Source organism: Hypanus sabinus, chromosome 19 (genome assembly GCF_030144855.1).
Source record: "Hypanus sabinus isolate sHypSab1 chromosome 19, sHypSab1.hap1, whole genome shotgun sequence".
NCBI classification, from domain to species: domain Eukaryota; kingdom Metazoa; phylum Chordata; class Chondrichthyes; order Myliobatiformes; family Dasyatidae; genus Hypanus; species Hypanus sabinus.
The window spans coordinates 50,666,857-50,690,946 of NC_082724.1; the positions used below are offsets into that span (position 1 = coordinate 50,666,857).

Consider the following 24,090-nt stretch of genomic DNA (forward strand, 5'->3'; position numbering starts at 1 on the left):
CTTATTTGCAACAAAACCATCAATTCCATCATCCAAATCGATGACATACAATATAAAAATAATTGGTCCCAATACAGACCCCGATGAACATCACTAGTCACCAGCAGCCAACCAGAAAAGGCTCCCTTTTTGCCCCACTCTTTGCCTCCTGCCAGCTACCACTTTACCCATGCTGGAATCTTTCCTGTAATACCATGGGCTCATAGCTTGTTAAGAAGCCTCATGTGGGGCACCCTGTCAAAGGCCTTCTGAAAATCAAAATCCAAGTACAAAACATCAACCAATTCTCCTTCGTCTACCCTGCTTGGAATTTTTTTTTGAAGAAATAACAGCTTTGTCAAGCAAGATGTTCTCTTGAGGGAACCCTCCTGACCATGGCCTATTTTATCATGCACCTTCCAGTACCATGAGACCTCATCCTTATTAAATGACTTGAACCTCTTCCTAGCCACTGAGGCCGAACTAACTGGCCTGTAGTATTCTTTCTTCCACCTCTCTCCCTTCAAGAGTGGAATGACATTTGCAAATTTCCAGTTTTCTAGAACAATTCCAGTATCTAGTGATTCTTATAAGATCACTTCTAATGCCTCCACTATCTCTTCAACCACCTCTTTCAGAATCCTGAGATGTACACCATTTAGTCTTGGTGACTTATCTACCTTCAGACCTTTAAGTTTCCCCAACAACCATCTCGAGTAATAAAAACTTTACACACTTCATGACTCCTGACACCTCAACCTTCCACCATTCTGTTAGTGTCTCCCGCAATGAAGAATGATGCAAAACACTTATTCAGTTCATCCACCATTTCCTTGTCTCTTCTCCCCCTACCCATTACTACTCCTCCAGCATTATTTTCCAGCAGTCCGATATCCAGTCTCGCCTCTCTTTTACACTTTACGTATCTGAAGAAATTTTTGCCGTCCCCTTTATTATTGGCTAGTTTAATTTTGTATACCATCTTTACCTTCTTAAATCACTTATTTTAGTTGCCTTCTGTTGGTTTTTCAAAGCTTCCCAACCTCCTAACTTCCCACTGTTTTTGCTCTAATACATGCCCTGTTTGGCTTTTGTGTTACCTTTTCACCTTTAGAATACCCTTCCTTCTTTAGAATGTATATATCTCGTGCCTTTCAAATTGCTTCTGGAAATTCCAGCCATTGCTGCTTTGCCATTATCCCTACCGGTGTTCTTTTCCGATCAATTCCGGCCAACTCCTCTCTCGTGTCTCTGTAATTCCCTTTACTCCACTGTAACACTGATACATCTGACCTGAGGTTCTCCCGCTCAAATTTCAAGGTGAATTATTATGATTACTTGCCCCTAAGGGTTCTTTCACCTTAAGCTCTCGAATCAATTCTAGTGCATTGCACAACACCCAATCCAGAAAAGCTGATCCCATAGTGGACTCAACCAAGAGCTGCCTTAAAAAGCCATCAAGTGGGCACTCTAGAAATTCCTCCTCTTGGAATCCAGCACCAACCTGATTTTCCCCAATATACTTGCATGAAATCCTCCATGACTATTGTAATATTGCCTGTTTGACATACATTTTCTCTGTCCTAATTAGTTTGTAGACCAATTTGGCCAACTTGGGGGTCTCTATACAACTCCATTCAGGGTCTTTTTACTGTTGCAATTACTTGGCTCTATCCACAATGATTCAACATCTTTTGAGCCGATTTCACACTTACTAATGATTTGAAATCATTGTTTAACAGAGCAAGCTGCTCTCTGCCTACCCTGCCTGACCTTTTGATACAATGTGTATCCTTCGACATTAAGCTCCCAGCTATAATCTTTTATCCGTCATGATTCAGTGATGCCTACATCATCATACATTCCACTCTGTAACTGTGTTACAAGTTCATCTACCTTCCTCCGTATACTGGGCACATTCAAATACAACACCTTCACTCCTGTATTCACTCTTTTTGGTTTTGTCCACCTCTTACGTTACAACTCATCCTGTTGACTGCAATTTCCTCCCTATCAACAGCCTCTCTCACTACCAATTACCTCTTTATAAACCAGCTACCTCATCTTCATCCATCTTTCCTACGATACTTCTTGCATTGAAATATACGCAGCTCAGAACACTAGTCACACCACACTCAACTTTTTGATTCCTAATTTTCTTTGAGGCCTTACCAATATCTGCCTCCACAACCTCTCCACTAATTGTTCTGTCACTCTGGTTCCCATCCACTGCAAATCTAGTTTAAACCCCACTGTCCAGCATTAACAAACCTTTACACTAGGATATTAGCCCCCCCCCCCCTTCCCCAGTTCAGGTGCAAACTGTCCTTTCTCTACAAGTCCCACCTTCCCTGGAAGAGAACCCTCCCTCCTATACCAACTCCTTAGCCATGTAATAAACTGTTTAATCTTCCTAGTTTTGGCCGCACTGGCACGTGGCATTGGTAGCAATCCCAAAAATCACAACCTTGAAGGTCCTGCCCTTTAGCTTAGCACCCCTTTGAATTCCATATGCAGAACCTTGTCACTTGGTACCTAAGATTCAGTGATGGGGTGAGTGAAGTTGAGTGAAGATAGCTATCCCACTGACTCAAGAACCTGATAGTTAAAGGGTAGTATCTGTCCCTGGACTGGGTGGTGTGAGTCTTGAAGCTCCTGTGACTTCTTCCTGATAGCAACAGTAAGAAGAGAGCATGTCCTGGGTGGTGGGGATCCTTGTCAATGCATGCTATTTTCCTGCAGCAACACTGTGTAGATATGTTCAGTGGTGTGGGCAACTTTATCCATGAGCACATCTACCCAAGTCCACGAGTGAGCTGGCGGAGTCTACAACCCTCCGTAGCCTCTCTCAATCCAGCATACTGGCGCCTCCATGCCAGACTGTGGTGCAGTCAGAATGTGCTCCACCATACAGCTGTAGAAATTTATAAGAGTCTTTGGTGACATTCATCCTAATGAAGTAGAACTGCTGGCGTACCTTCTCCATGATTGTTGTTGGGCCCTGGATTGATTCGAAGAGGTTGACACACAAGAACTTGAAGCTGCTCATCCTCTCCATTTCTGACCCTTGAAGGGCAACTTGCGTTTGTTCTCAGAAACTAGCCCTTCTTGAAGTCCACAATCAATTAGTGGATTCTGGTTAACTGAACCATCCACTAATCGAGGGAGCCACTTATTTGGGACGAGTCTTAGAAAAAAAAACTAATTGAGAAAATAGCTGGGATTCCCTTCATTTATATAGAACATGATGTCACTTAACTGGGTGTGCCTGTGTTGATTGTCAGCAATAACATGATTTTATGACCGATCCAGACCGACAGTGTTCTCCTTCTGTAGAGGGAGGTACAGAGGCCCAGGTTTGCAAGTAGTACTGGGAAGATTATGCTGCTGAACACTGAATAAACAGCAGCCTGATGTATGTATTGCTGTTGTCCATGTGCACCAGAACCAAGTGGAAAACCAGTGAGAATCATGCTAAAGACCTTTTGTGCAAATTGCAGTGGGTCTCTCTCCTTACTCAGGCAGGAGATAATTCTATGACCAATCTCTCAAAGCATTTCATCACACTCAATGTCGGTATTACTGGGTGATAACCACTGAGGTAGCTCACTCTGTTCTTCTTGGGCACTGGTATGATTGAGGTGAGAACCCTCAACTGCAGCAGTGAGAGCTTGCAGTTGTCCAGTAAGTGGGTCAACACAGGTTTGCAGTACCCCACCAGATACACCAATGGGTCAGACACCTTACAGAGATTCACCCTCAGAAAGATGTTCTGACAGGAGCCTCATACAGGGATCACAGGATTCCCAGGTAAGTGCAATGTTATTCTCCCTTTCAAAGCACACACAAAAGGAGTTGAGTTCAATTTGAAGAGGAGCATACCAGCCATAGAACATTACAGCACAGAAACATGCCTTTTGGCCCTTCTTGGCTGTGCTGAACCATTTTTCTGCCTAGTCCCACTGACCTGCACCTGGGTCATATCCCTCCAAACCCCTCTCATCCATATACCTGTCCAAGTTTTTCTTAAATGTCAAAAGTGAGCCTGCATTCATCACTTCATCTGGCAGCTCATTCCACATTCCCACCACTCTCTGTGTGAAGAAGCCCCCCCCGCAATGTTCCTTTTAAACTTTTCCCCCTTCACCTTTAACCCATGACCTCTGGTTTTTTCTCCCCTGGCCTCAGTGGAAAAAGCCTGCTTGCATTCACTATCTATACCCATCATAATTTTATATACCTCTATCAAATCACCCCTCATTCTTCTATGCGCCAGGGAATAAAGTCCTAACCTATTCAACCTTTCTCCGTAACTCCGTTTATGCTGTTAGGGAGTAATGGCATAAAAAGGATTAGCTATGGGGCAACACAGTAGTGTAGTCAGCATAGTACTTCATAGGGCCACTGACACAGCTTCAATTCCGCCACTGTAAGGAACCTGCAAATTCTCCCCGTGGCCAGGTGGCTTCTTGAGGGGTTCAGTTTCCTCCCACATTTCAAAGATGTACAGGTTAGGGTTAGTTAAGTAGCGGGACATGTGATGTTGGTGGTAGAAGCATGGCGTCACCTGTGCTGGTCGTTGACGCAAGCAATGCATTTCACTGTATGCTTCATGTGACAGATACAGCTAATCTTACCTTTTCTTACTCTCTGAGAACTCATCCAAATGGTAAACATCCCAGGTAAACACAATCTCAGCAGCACAAAAGATACATTTGAATCTTGAGAGCTTGGGCCTCAAAAAAAGTCCAATGCTTGGATTTTCCCCAACTATTCATGGAAGGAATACTATAAAACACTGTGCTCAGTTCGTAGAGCTTTTATTCTAAAGAGGACAATTAGTTATGTAATTACACATTTCAGGAAGTAATTAGGGTGCCTCTTTACACAGATTGGCAACAGGCGCCTAGAGGTATTGCAAAGAGACTCAGTTGCTTACTCTCAAGTACCAAGTCAATTTTTTAAAATAATACAAATACAGAGGATTACAATTAACTGGGCAATTAAATTGCTTATCTCGCCAACTATCAGTTACAAATTCACTGCTTTTTCTACACAAACACAACTGACACTAATTAGAAACCCTTTGGCAACAGTCTCCTGTCCCAAATAAATGGAGGGGATCCTTGCTATTTTCCTCAATTAGTTCTTTTTCTTTAAGAGTTGTCTCAAATAATGGCTGCCCCGATTAATCGATGGGTAAATGAACCGGAATCCACTGAATTTGAGTTGTAGGTAATGCATTCTGGTGACAACATCACAGGACTTCAACAAGAAAGATGTGAAGATCAGGATGCAATGTTAGTTAAATTTCCATGTTTAATGGCAAAGTGTGGGTACATTCACCATTACAAAGAGCTTAATACTGCTTTAAAACAGTCTCTATTATAAGTAAGAACACCATAATCTTAAATCTCAGCAGCTCCCCTTCAGCTGAATTTGCATTGTTCAGATAACTGGATGCTGAAGCTTAAGGTTCAAGGAAGAACAAGTGGTGTTAACATTAAGTGAGGCTCTGTGTCTAGTTTTTCCACAGTAGAGACATGCCATACAAGACACACTAGATCTTTGCACCTATCATTAAACATAACAGTCCACAAAACATTTATACATTGGATTTAATATATACATCTCCTCAAAAGCATATACCACTGAAGTTTGTAGCAAGAGGCTCACAAACAAAAGTGCTGCAGGCTTATGTCAATTGAAGCACAAAGGTAACAGAAAGCTAGGAAAAATGAATACTTGCGCCCAAACCCAAGGTAGCTCCTGCAACCCCACCGAAGATTTGCTACTGCTGTAATGCAAGAAATGCAGCTACTAATTTATACTCCAAAGTGCAGCAAGTTTATGGAGGATTGGTCACTCTCCTGCCCCAGCTCTCAGTGTCATGGGGCTTCCATCTAAAGACTGCAAAAAATTACATCTGTTACAATGCAGAGCTTCCTCAATAAAGAGTGAAAGCCTAGATCTTTGCACTCTGAAGTAACAATCTTTTTTTAAATAAAAAAACACTCGCCACCAAATGAAAGGGAACCTCCCAATCATCCGGGACATGCCCTCTTCTCAGTACTACCATCAGGGATAAGGTCTGAAGACACATACTCAATGTTTTAGAAGCAGCTTCTTCCCTCTGCCATCAGATTTCTGAATGGACCACAAACACTATTTTGCTCTTTTAGTTTTTTTAAAAATATTTCTTATTGGAACTTGGCAATTTTAGCATTATTCACCGCACGATAGTTCTACCACAAAGCAAAAAAAAATCTCATGACATGTCAGTGACAAACCTAGTTCAATTGAGAAAATCCATTTACTGCTCATTTTTGCATGTCAAAATACATCTTCCACATACACACAAGCAATGTTATTGCTTTCCTTTGACAAATGATGCTTTGAAAAGCATCTGCAAGGATATTCATGATGAGCCAGGTTAAAGACATTAAACATTATACAATTGAAATCCAAGGTAAAAACAATGCTGTAAATGTTCACAGGTCAGCAACATCTGCAGAAAGACAAATTTCAGAGGTTGGTGTGCCTCTGTGGTAAGTGAAGCTCTCTCTCACTGGAGCTGCCCAGCTGCTGTTTTCAATATTTTCTATTCTTATTTGGAGCTTTGGGATTGCATAACTGTTGAATGGATTGCTACTTCCAAGCCAACAATGAAGAAGCTCCATCCCTTTCCTGAGCAGGATTTCTATCCATCTCTTGCCTTGCTCACCTCACTGTTCATTCCTGTGTTTCTTGATACCAGGAAAAGACGCTCAGTTTTGCTGATCTCTAACCATATTTGAAATATCATAAAGTGGAGTTTTATTTTATTTGGAGATATAGCACAGAATAGACTATGAGCCAAGGAACCCAGCAATGCTGATTTCACCCCAACCTAATCACGGGACAATTTACAATTACCAATTAACCTGCTTGCAAGTCTTTGAACCGTGAGGAGAAGCTAGAGCACCCAGAGGAAGCCCACACATTGCACAGGGAGGACGTACAAAGACTCCTTACAGAGGATGCCTGGATTGAGCTTCCACACCCCGAGCTGTGAAAGTGTCAGTTAGTAGCTGGCTGTATGGATTTATGAATAGTTTTACAGTGAAAAATTAAACACTCCGATGTGCCCAGATATGGAATAAAGGTCATTTTAGAATGAAAGCCAACCCACGTCATACTCAAGGGTAGTAAATGCTGAGGCACACAATCGGGGATAAAAGACAATGTTTCAAGGCTTTGCGTTGAATCCATAATCTGAAAATATACAGGTGAAGAAACCTCTTCTGACATTTACAAAAGGCAAGTAATGGCACCAGTCTCTGGTAGGGAAGAAGAATAATATTGACTTTATAAAACAGGAGGTTAATCAACGGTCCAAGTTTCACCAGTTATTGAAGCTAACTGACAATGAGCAGAGAGCATTATCCTTTATTATTTTTAAACTGGGATCATAATCAAGTCACTTTGATGAAAACAAATGCACTGAATGCATTTCAAATTCATTACCCTGGCAACCAACAAGTTGAGCACCAAATGAGAGCAAGTTGACTTATCACTGAACTGCGATAAAGGTACAAGAACTTGGAACAATTCTAGCAAGGAGTTGGATCAGCTAACAAGGAGCAGGCCCTGATGAGTTTCAAAATTCCTTGCAAAGACCATACATTGCTAAATGATTGTGGAATAATAATCCTGTCGAGATGCAAAGGCTATAATTAACGAAAGTCTCCAAAGCCAATTGTTGAAGTTAATGAACACCAATAACACCCACAGACTGAACTGCAGTCTTCACCTCCCTCCACAGCATGCCATTTTATGCACTATGTATTCAATTGTAAAATTAAAACAATAACAGGCCACATAATGCTGGCGGAGATACACTGCACAATGACATTTAGAATTGGAAAGCTTGCAACATCCAAATCAGTGCCATAAAGTTGAATGTATTTCAGCAGGCACTCCAGTGGTCGTTAAGGTAAGCGACTTCTTTATAACAAGTTAACTGAATGAGGTTATTGGAATCCTGAGCAATCATATGTCATTACTCAGAATTAATCTATTTGTTAATCACTGGAAAGAATTACACTGAGCCATGGTTCAAAGTAATAAAGGTCGGACTATGTAGGATCTAGCGTTCAATGCTACATTTGTAAAGCTATTATTTACAACTATTTATATAAAGTTCATAATATTGATAACAGCAAGCTGCTCCTAAGGTTAAGACTGTACAGTGTGCTAAACTCCCTGAATTCCTCTAGAGCAAAGCCAATGAAGCTAATGTTTTCGCAACAGCAAGCAAGACTAGAAGGAGGAAGAAATCCATATCCAATTCCACTCTGGGTGATATCTAATTTGCACTTCCACAGAAACCCAAATTATACACTCAAAGTCAGCTAATTCTGCCACTGACAGTCCAGAGCCCAGTCTGTGAAAGGCAGAGAGGGTTGGGCATAGGGCTAGCAAGCCCATTCCACAAAAAACTTGTAGTTACAGAAACATTAACAGAAGCTCTAAAGATCTCATTGCTGAGAGAGGATGAATTATTGAAGATGAGCTACACCTGGGACAACATGAAAGAGTGGTGTAGAGGACTCTAGTGAACTGCAGTCAGCGGCCAATGCCCCAGTAAAGGTGATGGACTTAATAAAAAGAAACGTCAATTCCATGTTCATTACTGCCAATTTTAGACAAATACAAGGATCATAGTCAATAACTTACAACAATTACCACACTATCAGCACAAACAGCACAAACTAGGTCATCTGAATGTAAACTTGCTTGAATCATAGTGAAACAAAATTTAAATTTAATGCCAGTCAAAGAGTGGGAGGTGTTTGTAACTCATCTGGAAACAGCAACTGATGCTCAACTAATATACCTAAGCCAAAATGGACAGAATGTCAATTGGTGACGTTCAGTGATATTGATCAAAAACAGCATATGAAAGTTACAGGTCAGCCATGATCTCACTGACAGCAGGACAGATTTGAGGGACTAAATGGCCTAAACTTCTGTTTGCATATGTGCATTTCCTCTCCACCATTCTTTTTGTATGCACGGAAAGTGGGGAAATATGCAAATGAGACTTTAATCCAATAATAAAATGGCTGGAAAATAGCTTGAATTGCCTTATATATTTAAAGTCAACCAACAGTTAAGCATTACCAGGAACAGAAACATGAAAGTTCCTGCAAGTCGTTGAAAAGGCACAAGGGTTTCAGTCGGACGGAAGATGTCATCCTGCAGTTGTGAACATTTACCAAGAACCCGAGAGGAGAGACACAAAACAAAGGTGGGTTTCACTCTGCACAGCAGGCAGCAATACTGCAAGAGAATGTCTGTCATGATGCCAAGATGTCTTGCAGACAAAGCTTCTCTTTAAGATGTTGTATTTATTGTAAGCAAAGATGTAACAAGAGAGCTTAGAGGCAAAAGGTCATGGGTCAAGTAACAAGTTTAGAAAAGGGGTAGATGCTGGAAACTGACAAAAAACAAATTCTACTAGAGAGGACACACTACTTCAATGTGAGACCAGTGGTGGCTGAGTTGGGAGTGGGTGGTGAAGAGGCGAAGAGCCTTGAAAAGTTTCCGGGTTCTTACATACGGACTCATTAACAGTTATCGTGGTGTTGTCAATGACAGATGCTATTTATAGTACTTTCATCGGCAACACGTGGTTCACCTCCTGACAGTATCACACACAAAAAAAAGCAGATTTTTAAAAAAATCACTATTCACCCTTAATGCACACAGCAAGAGAAACTAAGTTTCAGCACTCCAACCTCCTGAACCAACCAAGCCACTTTCCATTCCTCCAGCTAACTTTCTCCTCAGGCCCACCTCCTTGAAAGTCAGGAGAGGCAAGCAATGCAGATGACTTCCAGTACAGTACAATACACTTGGTTAAAACAGTGGAGGCGTAGGATAATAGTCACCAAAATTGTGTGTGTGAGCGCTAATTAGGCCTGGAACCACAGCTACCATGACAATAACCACTCAGATCACATTAAAAAGATGAAAAGTTTCATTTCAAATGAGATAATCAACACATCAACTACAGTAAAAAAAAGACTATACTCTGAGACCGCGGCATCATCACAAGGTTAGAAGGGTCACAGCTGGAGAAAATGTAAGACTAGCATGTTTTACTTGTGAATGTTTATAAGGTGAAGTAATGATGGAAAGGTCAAATGCTCACTTCAGGAACTATCTCATGTTCTCAGTATAATTTATTTTTTTCTTTTCAAAATTTGTCTTCTGCACGTTGGCTGTTTGTCAGTCTTTATGTACAGTGTTTCCATTAATTATACATATTTTTTTATTATAAATGCCATAAGAAAATGAATTTTAAGGTTATATATAAATATGAGAAAGCGGTAATAAAGTTGCTTTGAACTTTTAAAATGCATAGAGTGTGCATTAGAATTAACAGAATGAAACAGTTCTCTTTGACAGAGAACATAAAAGCATAGGGGCATATTTGCTAAGTTAAGTCTAGGTCATGTGGAAATTAAATCAGCCCCATCCAAAACATGGAAATCTGCACACTTTCGAACTCTCAGATTAGCTCCAGGATCTATGATAATTAACAGAACTTATCAGGGCATCAGTAATCCAGGACAATCAGTGGTACAGTGAGTATGAAAAATCTTAACACATAAAAATTAGTGAGTGCCAACGCTTCATTTGAAGAACTGCCTTGGGCACACCAGATAGCCAAGTGCAGAACTGGAATTGTGACTCTGTTCTCAATTCACTATTTCAATAACCACAATATTGCATGAATGTGGCCAGCTCTGTGGAAGGATATGGGGGGGGGGGGGGGGGGGGAGGGGAGAGAAAGGAGATATCAAAAACCATGAGCACTTGCTTGACAACTCAAGTGTTAAGACTGACAACCATCCAAAGCTACAGGGCACCTTGCAGCTGAACATACATCGAGCTGGAGCCCAAGAAAAAAAAGTCTATCAGGGGTTCATGCGTGGGATGTGGATTGATTACATTTTCAGTAAGGGATATTTTATGATGCAAAGAAATCAAAGATAAACAATTGAAGGTGCATCCATTTTTTTTTAAACAAATTTATCTGGCTTGCTTCACACACAAAACAGCATACATCATTGGGATCAAGCAACCAATGAGTACTTAACATTGGACACCTGGAATCAGACAAGTGTATTTCATTTTTCTTACTTGCCTCTCAGAGAAACAATGTAAAGAACCAAGTTTCTGTAAAAAAAAACTCGCTACAGTATGTGAACAGATACTATGGAGAAAGTAGTTCAGCAGAGCTGTAGAATTAGGTGTGGTGCACCCAACCGAAGCATTTGATAACGTGAAGCACAATAAGTTATTTGAAATATACAGGAAACTCTAGATCTAGATTCGAAAGACCTCCACCTAATCAGAAATCTGTACTGGGAACAAACTGCCATTGTAAGAATAGATGAAGAAGTGAGTTAAGTTTACAAAAATCAGGAGAGGCATTGGACAAGGGTGTGTTTTCTCCTGATTTGTTTAATGTGTTCAGTGAAACATATTACAAAAAATTAGAGGCATCTTGGGAGTCAAAGTTGGCAGTGAAAACATCAATAATTTCAGATATGCGGATGACACTGTGTTAATTGCAAGTACGGAGGAAGAACTACAAAACTTAATTGATATAGTTGTTGAAGAAAGTGCAAAAATGGGTCTATCAATTGCAGAAAGACAATGTATGGTGACATACAAAACAGAGAATCCTATCTGCAGGCTGAGACTAACCGGGGAAGACATAAAACAAGTACAGAACTTTTGCTACTAAGGAAGCTGGGTGACATCAGATGGCAGGTGTGACGTGGACATCAAAAGAAAAATAGAGATGGCAAAAGACACCTTTACAAGAATGAAGAATATTCTGATCAACACTAAACTAGGCATGACAACCCGCCTCAGAGTACTGAAATGTTACGTTTCTCTAGTTGTGTTATATGGATCAAAATGTTGGACAATATCCAGTAACATGAGGAAACAAATTGAAGCAACAAAGATGTGGTTTTTGAGGAGCATGCAAAGAACATCATGGATGAATATCTATCGAGGATGTCTTGAACAGAGCAAGCACAAGAAGAGAAATAATGTATGAGATTGTGAAAAGGCAATGTGACTTCACTGGACATGTGATTAGGAAAGAGTTAGAATGCACGGTAATTATGGGAAAGATTGAAGGGAAGAAAGCAAGAGGAAGGCAAAGACAAATGATGATGGAGACAGCAGCCAGAGAACTGGAAATGAATACCAATGAACAGATCCACTTGACCCAAAACAGGAGTGCATGGGCCATGGCAGTCAAAGCTCAATCTGGGCATGGCACCTGATGATGATGCATCCAACCAACCACATGCTCCAGAGTTGAGCAGTAGAACACCAATGTATCAAATGGAGGACTGGATGTGCTTTTTAAATCAGCTCTCTCTGCATTCTACTGGGCTGGAAGGCATTATAACAATGCCTCCATTCATCTGTATCTAATCACTGATAATCAAAGTGAGTGATGGCATATTGAGGTGTTTTTAAATTACATAACCTCCATTTATACGTTTTTTAAAGTCAATCAACCTTGTGTTTTTATTCTACAAGACATTTAAGGTTAGTTCCAAAAGACTCAGAACTGTTGATTACATGGACATCAAAACAAATGAATTGTTTCAAGTAACAGCCCACATACCCAAGGATGTGCTGGGGGCAGCCTGCAAGTGCTGACACACAGATGCTGGCACCAACACAGCCTGCCCACAACGTTCGTCAGTACCACACATTTCCCTGTGTAGATGCTGCCTGATTTCTCCATCTTGTACGTGTCGTTGTCTGATCTTGTATTCAAGTTGTCACCTACAAAAGCTCTCACAAGCTTATTATTAAATGTTTGCTAACCTGCTCTCATATTATACCTTCCTTTTCCTCATCAATGCCGAATTCTGAAATTTTCCCAATCTTTGGATTAACAGCCTTACTTTTGGTGCCATTATTAGGTCAAAAGGAAAAGGCTTATAATATCCTTACCTTTTTATAGCCATAGCTGAACCACTTTTCCTGTTACTTTTGTTATAAATAAAATGGATGTTAATATCCATATTTTATAAAAGTTTCCCAAGCTTCTATACAAGCACATACATCATGCCTTGGCAAGTTTCTTTATTCAAACTTATGATTCTAGTTCCAGAATTAACTCACTTTACCTCATCGCATAATTTATAATCATTTTTAATTGAATACCCCTTAACTACCAACTTCTTAATTAACCTTTTTTCATTAGACAATATTAGGTCTAAAAGAGCCTCTTCTCCACCACATCCCCCCTTCTCAAAATATCAATCTTGAAAATTATTTCTGAAACAATTCATTAATTTATTCCCCATGCTGTTACTGAAAATTTGGTTTGCTCAGTGTGTGTGTAGATTAATGTCCCCTGTGATTATTGCAGTGCATGTTAAATTCATCTAATTTCCTGATTTATATATGCCCTACATTCCAACAATGGCCTAAATTCACAATTATATTCCCCCCTTAACATTTGAGCTCCAGTTATTTTTTTTTAAAGTTAAGCTCTTTCCTCTCCACTGACATTATTCCACTTACAGTACATTAGAAATTTGAAGTAACAATGAAAAATAGGTTAAGATCAAGAGTTCTTGCTTCAAGTATAATTTTCCTGAACATACACTCATTAACCACTTCAAAAAGGTATAGGGTAGAATCCAGTGTGGTCTTCTGCTACTGTAGCCCATCAACTTCAAGGCTCAAAGTGTTGTATTCAGAAATGCACTTCAGCACATCACTGTTGTAACATGCAGTTACTTGAGTTACTGTCATTTTCCTGTCAGTTTGAACTGGTCTGGCCATTCTCTTCATAACAAACATTTTCACCTAAGAACTGTTACTCATTGGAATTTTTTTGTTAGTTTTTCCACACCATTCTCTGTAAACTCTAGATTCTAGGGACTGCGGCATGCGAAAATGCCAGGAGATCAGCAGTTTCAGAGATTCTCAAACCACTTCGATCGCATATCTTCCCCGTTCTGATGTTTGGTCTGAACAACTAAACATCTTGAACATGTCTGCATCCTTTTATGCATCCAGTTGCTGCCACATTACTGGTTGATTAGATATTTGTATTAACGAGCAGGTGTACTGACATACCTAACAAGGTGGCCACTGCACATGGATCTACTTGACAACTATATACTGTACATACAAATTGGTTATAAATAATTCAAATAGTATAAATTATAAACATTCAAGAAAAATGTGCAAGGGAAATCATCTCCACTTAGTTTTGAATCATAGCATCAGCAGAAGTATTATTTCCAAGACTACCAGATGAGTTCACAACATTTTCATTTCAGAGCAAGTCCATCTAGCCTCCTGTCTGCACAGCTGTGGCTTAGCTTCTCCATCACAAGACCATAAAACCACAGGAGATGAGCAAAATTTGGCCATTCAGCCCATCGAGTCTGTTCCACCATTCCATCATGACAGGTTTATCTTCTCAACCTCATTCTCCTGCCTTCACACTGTAACCTTTGAGGCCCTGATGAATCAAGAACCTAATCAACCTGCACTTTAAACATACTCTGACTCGGCCTCTGCAACCATCAATGGCAATGAGTTCCTCAGATTCACCACCATCTGGCAAAAGAAATTCCTCATCTGTGTTCTAAAGGGAAGAACCTCTAATTGAAGGCTGTGCCCTCTGGTCCCAGATTCACCCACTACAGGAAATATCCTACACTCACTCTATCTACACCTTTCAATATTTGATTTGTTTCAAAGAGATTCCACCCCCTCCCCCCCAATTCTTCTAAACTCTACCAAGTATAGGCCCAGGGCTATCAAACACTCCTCATACATTAATTCTTCCATTCCTGGAATCATTCTAGTTGACCTCCTTTAGAACCCCTTCAATGCTAGCAGCTTTTCTTAAATAAGGGACCCAGAACTGCTTACAATACAGTCGGCCCTCCTTATCCACGGGCTCCTCATGCGCAGATTCAACCAACTGGGGATCGGGAAAACCCGGAAGTTCGCTCTCCAGCACTCGTTATTTGAGCATGTACAGACTACTTTTTCTTGTCATTATTCCTTAAACAATACAGTATCACAACTATTTACATTGTATTAGGTATTATAAGTAATCTAGAGATGATTTAAAAGTACAGGCAGTCCCCTGGGTTATGAACGAGTTCCATTCCTGAGTCTGTCTTTAAGTTGGATTTGAAATCGGAACAGGTACATCCAGTATTATTTAGCGTTGGTTAGTCAAACATTTGTCTTGGTATATATTTTACCTTTCTATGCATATAAAATATTTAAGAAACGTATGTGTTTCAATAATTAAACCTCTGCATTGCTTAGTAATAATTGCAGCTTTCATCAGGACAGGGCCTTTCACATGCTCCATTATTCTCACTTTATCCTTTAAAATTGTTCCGATCGTTGACCGACTGTAGCCTAACGCTTTTCCAATGACCCAATGAGGTGTTTCACCTCTTGCCGATTGCTTTATTACTTCCACTTTATTTTCCAATCGGGATCGTGATTATTTTTGTGAACAGGAACACTGCGGATCCAGAGCTGCACCGCCGGGTCCTAATGTCCACCACACTGAGACAGGTTAAATAAATTCTGGGGTTCTGCTAGGTCCTAAAGACCACCAACTTGAGCATCCGCAGTTTTTGGTATCCGTGGAGGGTCCCGGAACCAATCCTCCACAGATAAGGAGGGCCGACTGTATTCTCAAGGGTCATCTGACCAATGCTTTATAAAGCCTCAGCATTACATCCCTGCTCTTATATTCTCAAAATGAATGCCAATATTGCATTTGCCATCTTTACCACTGATTCAAACGACAAGCTTCAGGGAATCCTGCACTAGAACACCCAAGACCATTTGTACCACTGATTTTTAAAAAATATTCTCCGTTTAGAAAATAATCCACATTTTTATTCCTTCTAACAAAGTTCATGACTATACACTTCCTTACCCTACATTCCATCTGCCACTTATTTGCCCATTCTCCTAATCCAAGTTCTCCTGAAGACTCCAGGCTTCCTGAACACTGCTTTCCCCTCAATCTATCTTTGTATCGTTTGAAAATTTGGTCACAAAGCCATCAATTCCATCATCCAAATTGTTGACATTAAACATGAAGGAGCAGTCGCCATACCAACCCCTGCGGAACACCTCAGGCCAGTGGTAACCAAACAGAAAGGGCCCCTTTATTCCCAATCTATTTCCTGAGAGTCAGCCAGTCTTGCATCTTTCTTGAAATAGCATGACCTCTTAACTTGTTTATCATCCTCATGTGCTGCACGATGTCAAAGGCCTTCTGAAAGATCAAGTAAACAACATCCACTGACTCTCCTTTAGCTATTCTGCCTGTTACTTCCTCAAAGAATTCCGACAGATTTGTCAGGCAAGATTTCCTTTCAAGGAAACCATGCTGTTTTTGGCCTACTTTATCATGTGCCCCCTCAAACCTCATCCTTAATTATGGACTCCAACATCTTCCCAACCACTGAAGTCAGGCTAACTGGACTATAATTTTCCTTTACCTCCCTCCCTTCTGAGAGAGTGGAGTGGCATTTGCAATTTTCCAGTTGTCTAGGAGCATTCCAGTATCTAGTGATTCCTGAATGATCATTGCAAATGCCTCCACAATCTCTTCAGCTACCTCTTTCACAACTCTGGGATGTAGTCTTATCTACCTTCAGACCTTGTAGCATCCAAGAACCTTCTCCCTAGTGATAGAAATTGCCCTCACATCTGTCCCCTGAAACTCTAGAATTTCTGGCATATTGCTAGTGTCTTCCAACAGTGAAAACCGATACAAAATACTTAAAAGGTCACCCACACTTTCTTTATCCCCCATTACTACCTCACCAATGTCAGTTCCAGCAGTCTGATATCTACTCTTACCTCTCCTTTACTCTTTATATATCTGAAAAAACTTTTGGTATCCTCTTTGATATTACTGGCCAGCTTGCCTTCATATTCCATCTTTTCTTTCCTTACGGCTTTTTAATTCCTTTCTGTTCACTTTTAAAAACTTCCCATCTTCTAACATCACAATCATTTTTGCTATACTATATTCCCCTCTTTAGCTTCCCTTGTCAGCTCTGGTTGTCTGATCCTCCCTTTTGAATACTTTTTCAGCTTTTGGATGTCACCATCCTGCACCTTCCAAACTGCCCCCAAAAACTCTGGCCATTGTCGTTTTGCCATCAGCACTGCTCGTGTCCCCTTCCAATCAAATTTGCCCTGCTCCTCTCTCATGCCTAATTTCCTTTACTCCACTGTAATACTGATACATCTGACTTTAGCTTTTATCTCAAAATGCAGAGTGAATTATACTATATTACGATTACTGACTCCAGTACCTTGAGCTCCCCAATCTAGAATTGCCTTTTTCCAACTTAAGCTGATTTTAAATGCCATCTCACAGCTTTCCACAAATTCCCACTCTTTTTATCCAGCATCAGCCTGTTTCCCCCCCAAGCTACCTGCATTTTGTAATTTCCATTACCATAACATTGTTCTTATTATAATCCTTTATCTATCTTCCATTGTAATTTATATCCTACATCCTGGCTACTGTTTGGAGGCCTGTATACAACTCCCATCTTGCAGTTTCTTAACTCTACCCACAAGGAATCAACATCTTTCAATCCTTTGTCACCTCTAAGGATTTGATTTTATTATTTAACCAACAGTGCCACCCATCCCCGAACTGTCCCTTTGACACAAGGTGTATCCTTGGATGTTAAGCTCCCAACTGTGATCTTTTTGCCATGACTCGTGATGCCCACAATACCATACCTGCCAACAAGGCCATCTACCTCATACTACATACTGCATGCATTCAAACAAAACATCCTCAGTCCTATATTCATCATGTTATCGATTTTGTCCCCATGTTACTCTTCAACTCATCCCTGACTGCAATTTTACCCATCATCTATCTGTCCTTTCTCAGTCTCATAACACATTGCATCTATTTGTACACCAACTGTCCCATCCTCAACCCCATCACTCTGGTTCCCATACTCCTGCTAAATTAGTTTAAACGCTCCCGAACAGATCGAGCATCCTCATCCCATTCTACAGGGGTTGTATTGAGAGTATCCTGAGCAGCTGCATCACTGCCTGGTTTCGAAATTGCACCATCTCGGATCACAAGACCGTGTAGTGGATAGTGAGGTCAGCTGAGATGGGGGTCTCTCTTCCCTCCATTACGGATATTTACACTACATCTGCAAACGGCATTATGAAGGACCACACCCCTCATACAAACTCTTCTCCCTCCTGCCGTCTGGGAAAAGGCACCAAAGCATTTGGGCTCTCACGACCAGACTATGTAACAGTTTCTTCCCCCAAGCCATCAGACTCCTCAATATCCAGAGCCTGGACTGACACCTTATTGCCCTATTGTCTTGTTTATTATTTATTGTAATGCCTGCACTGTTTTGTGTACTTTATGCAGCTCTGGGTAGGTCTGTAGACTAGTGCAGTTTTTTTTCTGTGTTGTTTTCCCACGTAGTTCAGTGTAGTTTTCGTATTGTTTCATGTAGCACCATGGTCCTGAAAAATGTTGTCTCGTTTTTACTGCATTCTGTACCAGCAGTTATGGTTGAAATGACAAAAAGCGACTTGACTTGAGCAAACCTGCAGTGATATTGGACCCTTTAGATTCAGGTGTAAACCAACCCTTTTGTACATGTCATACCTTCCCAAGAAGAGATCCCACTGATCCAGAAATCTGAAACCCTGCCCCTTGCTCCATTTCTTCAGCTACTCATCTGCACCATCATTATTTTCTTTCCAAATATTTTTATTATTATTTAATTCAAAAATAACACAAGTACATCGAAGTAACACTTACAATGCAAGGGGGGAAAAAAGAAATTATCTTAAAGATTGAAAATTTTGTGAATAAAAAACCCTACTAAGCAAAAAAGTGGGAAAAAATTGCACCATCATCATTCTGTTTCTGCCCTGACTATGCCAAGCAACTGGGAGCAATCCAGAGATTACCACCTTGGAGGTCCTGCTCTTCAGCCTCTACCCCAAATCCCTACATTGAGTGTGCAGGACCTCTTCCCCATTTCTACCTATATCATTGGTACCAATGAGCACCAAAGCCTCTGGCTGCTCACCCTCCCTCTAGAGAATCTTGTGCAGCGGCTCAGAGGCTTCCTGGATCCTAGCACCTGGGAGGCAACACACTATCCGGGCATCTCTTTTGCGGCCACAGAATCTCCCGCCCATCCCCTAACTATCAAGTCTCCTTTTACTTGTTCTGCCTGGTCTTACCTTTCCAGGTTGAGCCTCTGAGCCAGCCAGAGGGCCACTGGCCTGGTCACTGCTATTGGGTCATGCCCACACAACAGGGGTATACTTGGTGCTGAGGGGATTGGCCACATGGGGACCCTGCACTGACTCTTTACTGCCCTCATCACCGGACATCAAGTCAGACAGACACCTGTGCATGAAGCTTGATTTCAGAAACAAGCAAAAACATGTGTAGCACTGAGATAATGTTACACTAACTTGCAAATCATAAAATCATTTGCAATTTTATCTACTTTATAAGACCTTGCAGGACTACATTAATAACAGGAGTTCACAGTCAGTACCCTGGCTAATATTTGTCCCTTGACCATATTATCTGTTTACTATTGAGAAATCAGTTCAAGGAAATCTTGTACACACATTCCACTGTCACTATATTTCAATGTCTTTAGTAATATTGCCTCTTTTCAGATTTCAATTTGCAGAAAACCTTTCATGAAGTCAGGCAACCTAAAGTTCACTAGAGCAGTTCATCTGTCACTAGCAGACTCAGACATACTAGTATACATCGCAAACCAACAGGATTCCAATTGCCTTTCTGCTGAACAATAGGTCTCCAAAATTACATTAATTACCTAAAAATCACAAAGCAGCAGCACCAGTTTTAAACTAGTATCATAAAGGACTTAATATTCTCAAAGGATGTGGAAAAAATAGTGTAGAGTTCCAGGCCAGGCTACTCCTGGAAAATTAATACACTAAAAATTACGTTCAAATTTGCACATTGAACTTGATCCAATTTCCAGAAAATGATACAAGAGGATTGCTCTCCGAGCCTTATCCCTTGGCATGCGTCTCCAGTTTTGCATGGACCCTTGCAAACTGAATGCTCAGACAAAATTGCAAGCTTTCATTACAAGTAGCATTTGTTACTTTTGCCGTTGATACTTGATTGTGTCTGTTTTCACTCCAGCATGAACCTTAAAGGTCAGTGCTTTGCTACATTTTTGAGTCTATGGTATTGAGTTGAATGAATTATTAGTATTCACTTTAATGGAAGATTTGCACTTCAATTTATTGTTATTAAATTTTAAGAATATGCAGCTAGGAAGTCATCAGCGCATTAACTTTGAAGAAGTGTCCAAATTTTACAATACAAAATCACTTCATCATACTGCAGATCAAATGGCCAACTTTAAATTTATTAACAACTTTACAAATGTCGCAAGAACAATAGGCTGAACCAGCAAGTGTTTACACACAAACGTCATTCACAACAATTTAAAAGTTTACAATGCTACACTTCAAAATTTTTAATGTTGCTGAAATCTTATTTAAACAAGCCTTTTGCACACTACGTTTAATTGAGGAAATGCTTTGTCATGCAAATACAAAAAACATAACCCATTAGAAGGGGTGGGGGGGGGAGAGAGGTGAAAAATTGTGGGTTGAACAAGTAGAGAGAAAAAAGGACTAGAGTAATAATTTCTTAAAAATTGTGATTGCAATAAGTTCCAACACCCAGTCTCCATAGGAATCGATCTTAGCCAATCCAACCACTATAATTTAAATCTAGAACCAACTAAACTCAAATCCTCAAATTCATGGACTACGTGGATTGGAAACAAAAACACCAACAGAACATGTACTTCAAGGTAATGTTCATGCATTATAAATCTTAAATCAGTACTAATTGAGTGTTTTATACACATTATTTTACCTCAATCAAATTGAATATAAAGAGAAATGTTAATCTAGTGTTACCAGATGTTTAATTTCATCACTTCACTGATTCTCAAAAGAGACCCATAGTTTGTGACCTCCTCAATGAAAGTTGGGGTCAACAATACAAAATATGCAAACTCACGCAAAGGCTTTGAAGCACAAAACATTGCAGAATGTTGACAATTAAATTCAAGTTCACCAAAATTATTTTGCCAGCAGAATGCATTTATGATTATTATTGAATGTTGTCAACCCTAAAATGCATTGGATTGGAACTTCTATGATTTTGGAAGTTTGAAGGCTTATTACTCACCTCTAAATTTCTTAGGCGGGTTGTTCAAATCTCCAGCATCTGGTTGCACCACACATCGGTCATCCACAAGGCTTTTAAAAAAAGATAAGATTTTTTTTAAAATCACAATGCTTCATTTTTTTCTATTTACTTCATTTCTTGAGTATTTAACTCTTGGAAACTACACTAGAACCCCATTTGATCAGTATTTTTAAAGTATGGGAACATGTCACCCCTCTGCTGATCTTCCTGCCAATGATAACCCACTGAATTGTGATCTTCAAGGGAAAAAAGCTGTTGCATAATCACAATGCTATTTTGGAATTAACACCGCTAAAAGAGTGGTCAAAATCTTTAAAGAGCTGGAATATTTCCAACTCGGGCCAGGAAGCAGGCGGTTTGGTGGTCATTAGTAGAGCCATGCAGTGAGGAAAGCAAGGTGTCAGATTTGGTAGAATTCTCCAAAGAAGAATGCTAGATTGGTGATGGATACAATGTGTTTTTTTTTAAATCTGAAAAGATGGCACTACCAAATGTATGTGACTGATCCTGGCAGTCAAAAAGCAAAGAAATCAAACCAAAAACATCACTAAAAATACTTTTTCCTGAGGTAAATTGTGTTAACTTATCCACACAAACAGTGAAGAGGCGAGTAATAGTGAGGCGAGGTTGGGGGATGTGCCGAAATGAGATGTTACAGAATTGTTGCAGATGGAGGTCCAATGCCCATGGACTGGCCAAGCAGTGAGGCTAGAATGCTCCGGGCACCAGAAGGAGAAGTTGGGGCCCAGACCGAACATACAGAGCTTGTTTAACTGGCCCCAGGGGGAGATTGGATTGCTCCGGGCACCAAAATGATCTGAAGAACTTCAGAACTTCAGGCTGGGCGATGGAATTTGGGCCCCCTTTCACAGCAGCAGTATCTGGCTCCTAGTGCAAGGTACAATGCGCTGTTTAGACAACTCTGATCTGGCCCAGATCAGAGAGGAGGGCAGATTTCGCTCTCTCTGTGATCCTCACTCCGCACTCCAGGGCGCTGGACTCTTGCACTCTCCAATGTTTGGTCAATTTTATCACCAGCCCAGATAGACTGAAAAGACAGGGTGCTGGTCAGGACAAGAGTTGATTTTGCTCATTCTTCTCAGTGGTCATCTTCATGGTGCTCAGGCTGTGTACACTGCCCTGGCTACTGTACTGTGCCCACTAATATGATAAACTGATAAGATAGGCTTTGGGCCTATGCCAGGGTTCAAATCGGAGGACAATTTTGGTTCAAACTGCTGTTGTTCGCTTTAACTGTTTGCATGATTTTGTTTTTCCTCTCTCGTGCAACAAGTGTTGGTCCTTTATTTTCATGTTTTCCTCTTTAATTGGGTTTTTTCTGGTTTCCCTTTTTGTTGCTACCCATGAGCAAGCAAAACTCAAGGTTACACAATTTATACTTTCTTTGATTATAAGTGTATCTTGAAATAATACTTGATGGAAAAAATAATGGGCAAAGATTTGACATTTTCCCAGCACAATATCAAAGGACTAACGTGATGCCAGATTAAAAATTGCTATCTGCGAAGAGAGCAATCTTCTTCAATCATGGCCCAATCATGATTGGGTAGACAGCCACAGACATTTTCCAGGGTGGAAATGACTAATATTGGGTGCACAATTTTAAGGTGACTGGAGGAAAGCGTAGGGAATGGATGTCAGAAGGTAGGTTTATATAAAAATTACAGTGGTGATTGCATGCCTAGGACAGTGGTAGAGGCAGATATATTAAGGACAAACAAGAAACACTTAGATTGGCACATGGATGAGAGAAGAATAGAGGGAAAGGTTTGATTGATTTTAGAATAGGTCAAAAGGTCAATATGACATCGAGGACCGAAAAGTCTGTGCTGTAGTGTTCGATTAACAGAAAGAGAAAGCACTTGAAGATGGAATGCAATATTGAAAAATGGAGGTTGCCCATTTTAATAGGAAGTGAAAAGTTAGGACTCGGAGGGACCTGGGTGTCCCTGTACACAAATCATTTGAAGTTAGCAAGCCAAGTATTAATGAAGACAAAAGCTAATGTCGACCTTTGTTGAAGAGGAATTAAGTGTGAGTGGAACATCTGATTGCAAATAAATAGAAACCTGGTGAGACTGCATTTGGAAAGTTGTGTACAGACCTGGTCTCGCTACCCCAAGAAACATGTAACTGCAGTAGATTTAGTGCTTGCCAGATAGACTCTTAGATGGTAGACTTGTTATGAGAAATTAATCCAACTGAACCTAAAGCATAAAGTTTTAAACAAGTGATCACATTGAAATATACACAATAATAGGGCCTAGCGGGGCAGATATATAGATGATATTTATCTTATCTGGCTTGTCTAGAACCAAAACTCAGTTAGAGGGGAGTGAATCTTAAAAATTCTGTACTTGAGGGTAACATTACGCACTTCCAGGAAAAGTGCTAGATGTTAAGGAAATCAGCAAACTCAAGTGCAGGAAAGTCACCTGACAGTAGAATGGCCTACTCATATTTCTTACGAACCATGAGAAAGAATAACTAGGAAAGATTAAAAGTAGTTTATTATAAGGTTATGCTTTACCACGGGGTCACATTTGCAAGTGTCTGACAAGGCTACACCCAGATTCAACTCCATTTGCAATATGTCAGCCTTGTTGGGATAATTGTGATATGGGAGATGGCAGCACAATATTTATAATACAAAACCAATTAAAATGGGTTAAAAAAAACCACCAGGAGGCAGTCAGTGAAAT

At 40.3% G+C, this 24,090-nt stretch overlaps 1 protein-coding gene across 7 annotated transcripts in view; it reads right to left on the reverse strand.

The window, feature by feature from the left end:
• itpr1b (inositol 1,4,5-trisphosphate receptor, type 1b) overlaps positions 1-24,090 on the reverse strand; it is a 531,527-nt gene that overhangs the window by 502,433 nt on the left and 5,004 nt on the right. For all 7 annotated transcript variants that reach the window (XM_059944385.1, XM_059944380.1, XM_059944381.1 and 4 more), the window contains exon 3: positions 21,347-21,417. In XM_059944385.1, coding sequence (XP_059800368.1) covers positions 21,347-21,417 — 71 coding nt within the window. The remainder of the gene's footprint in view (positions 1-21,346; positions 21,418-24,090) is intronic.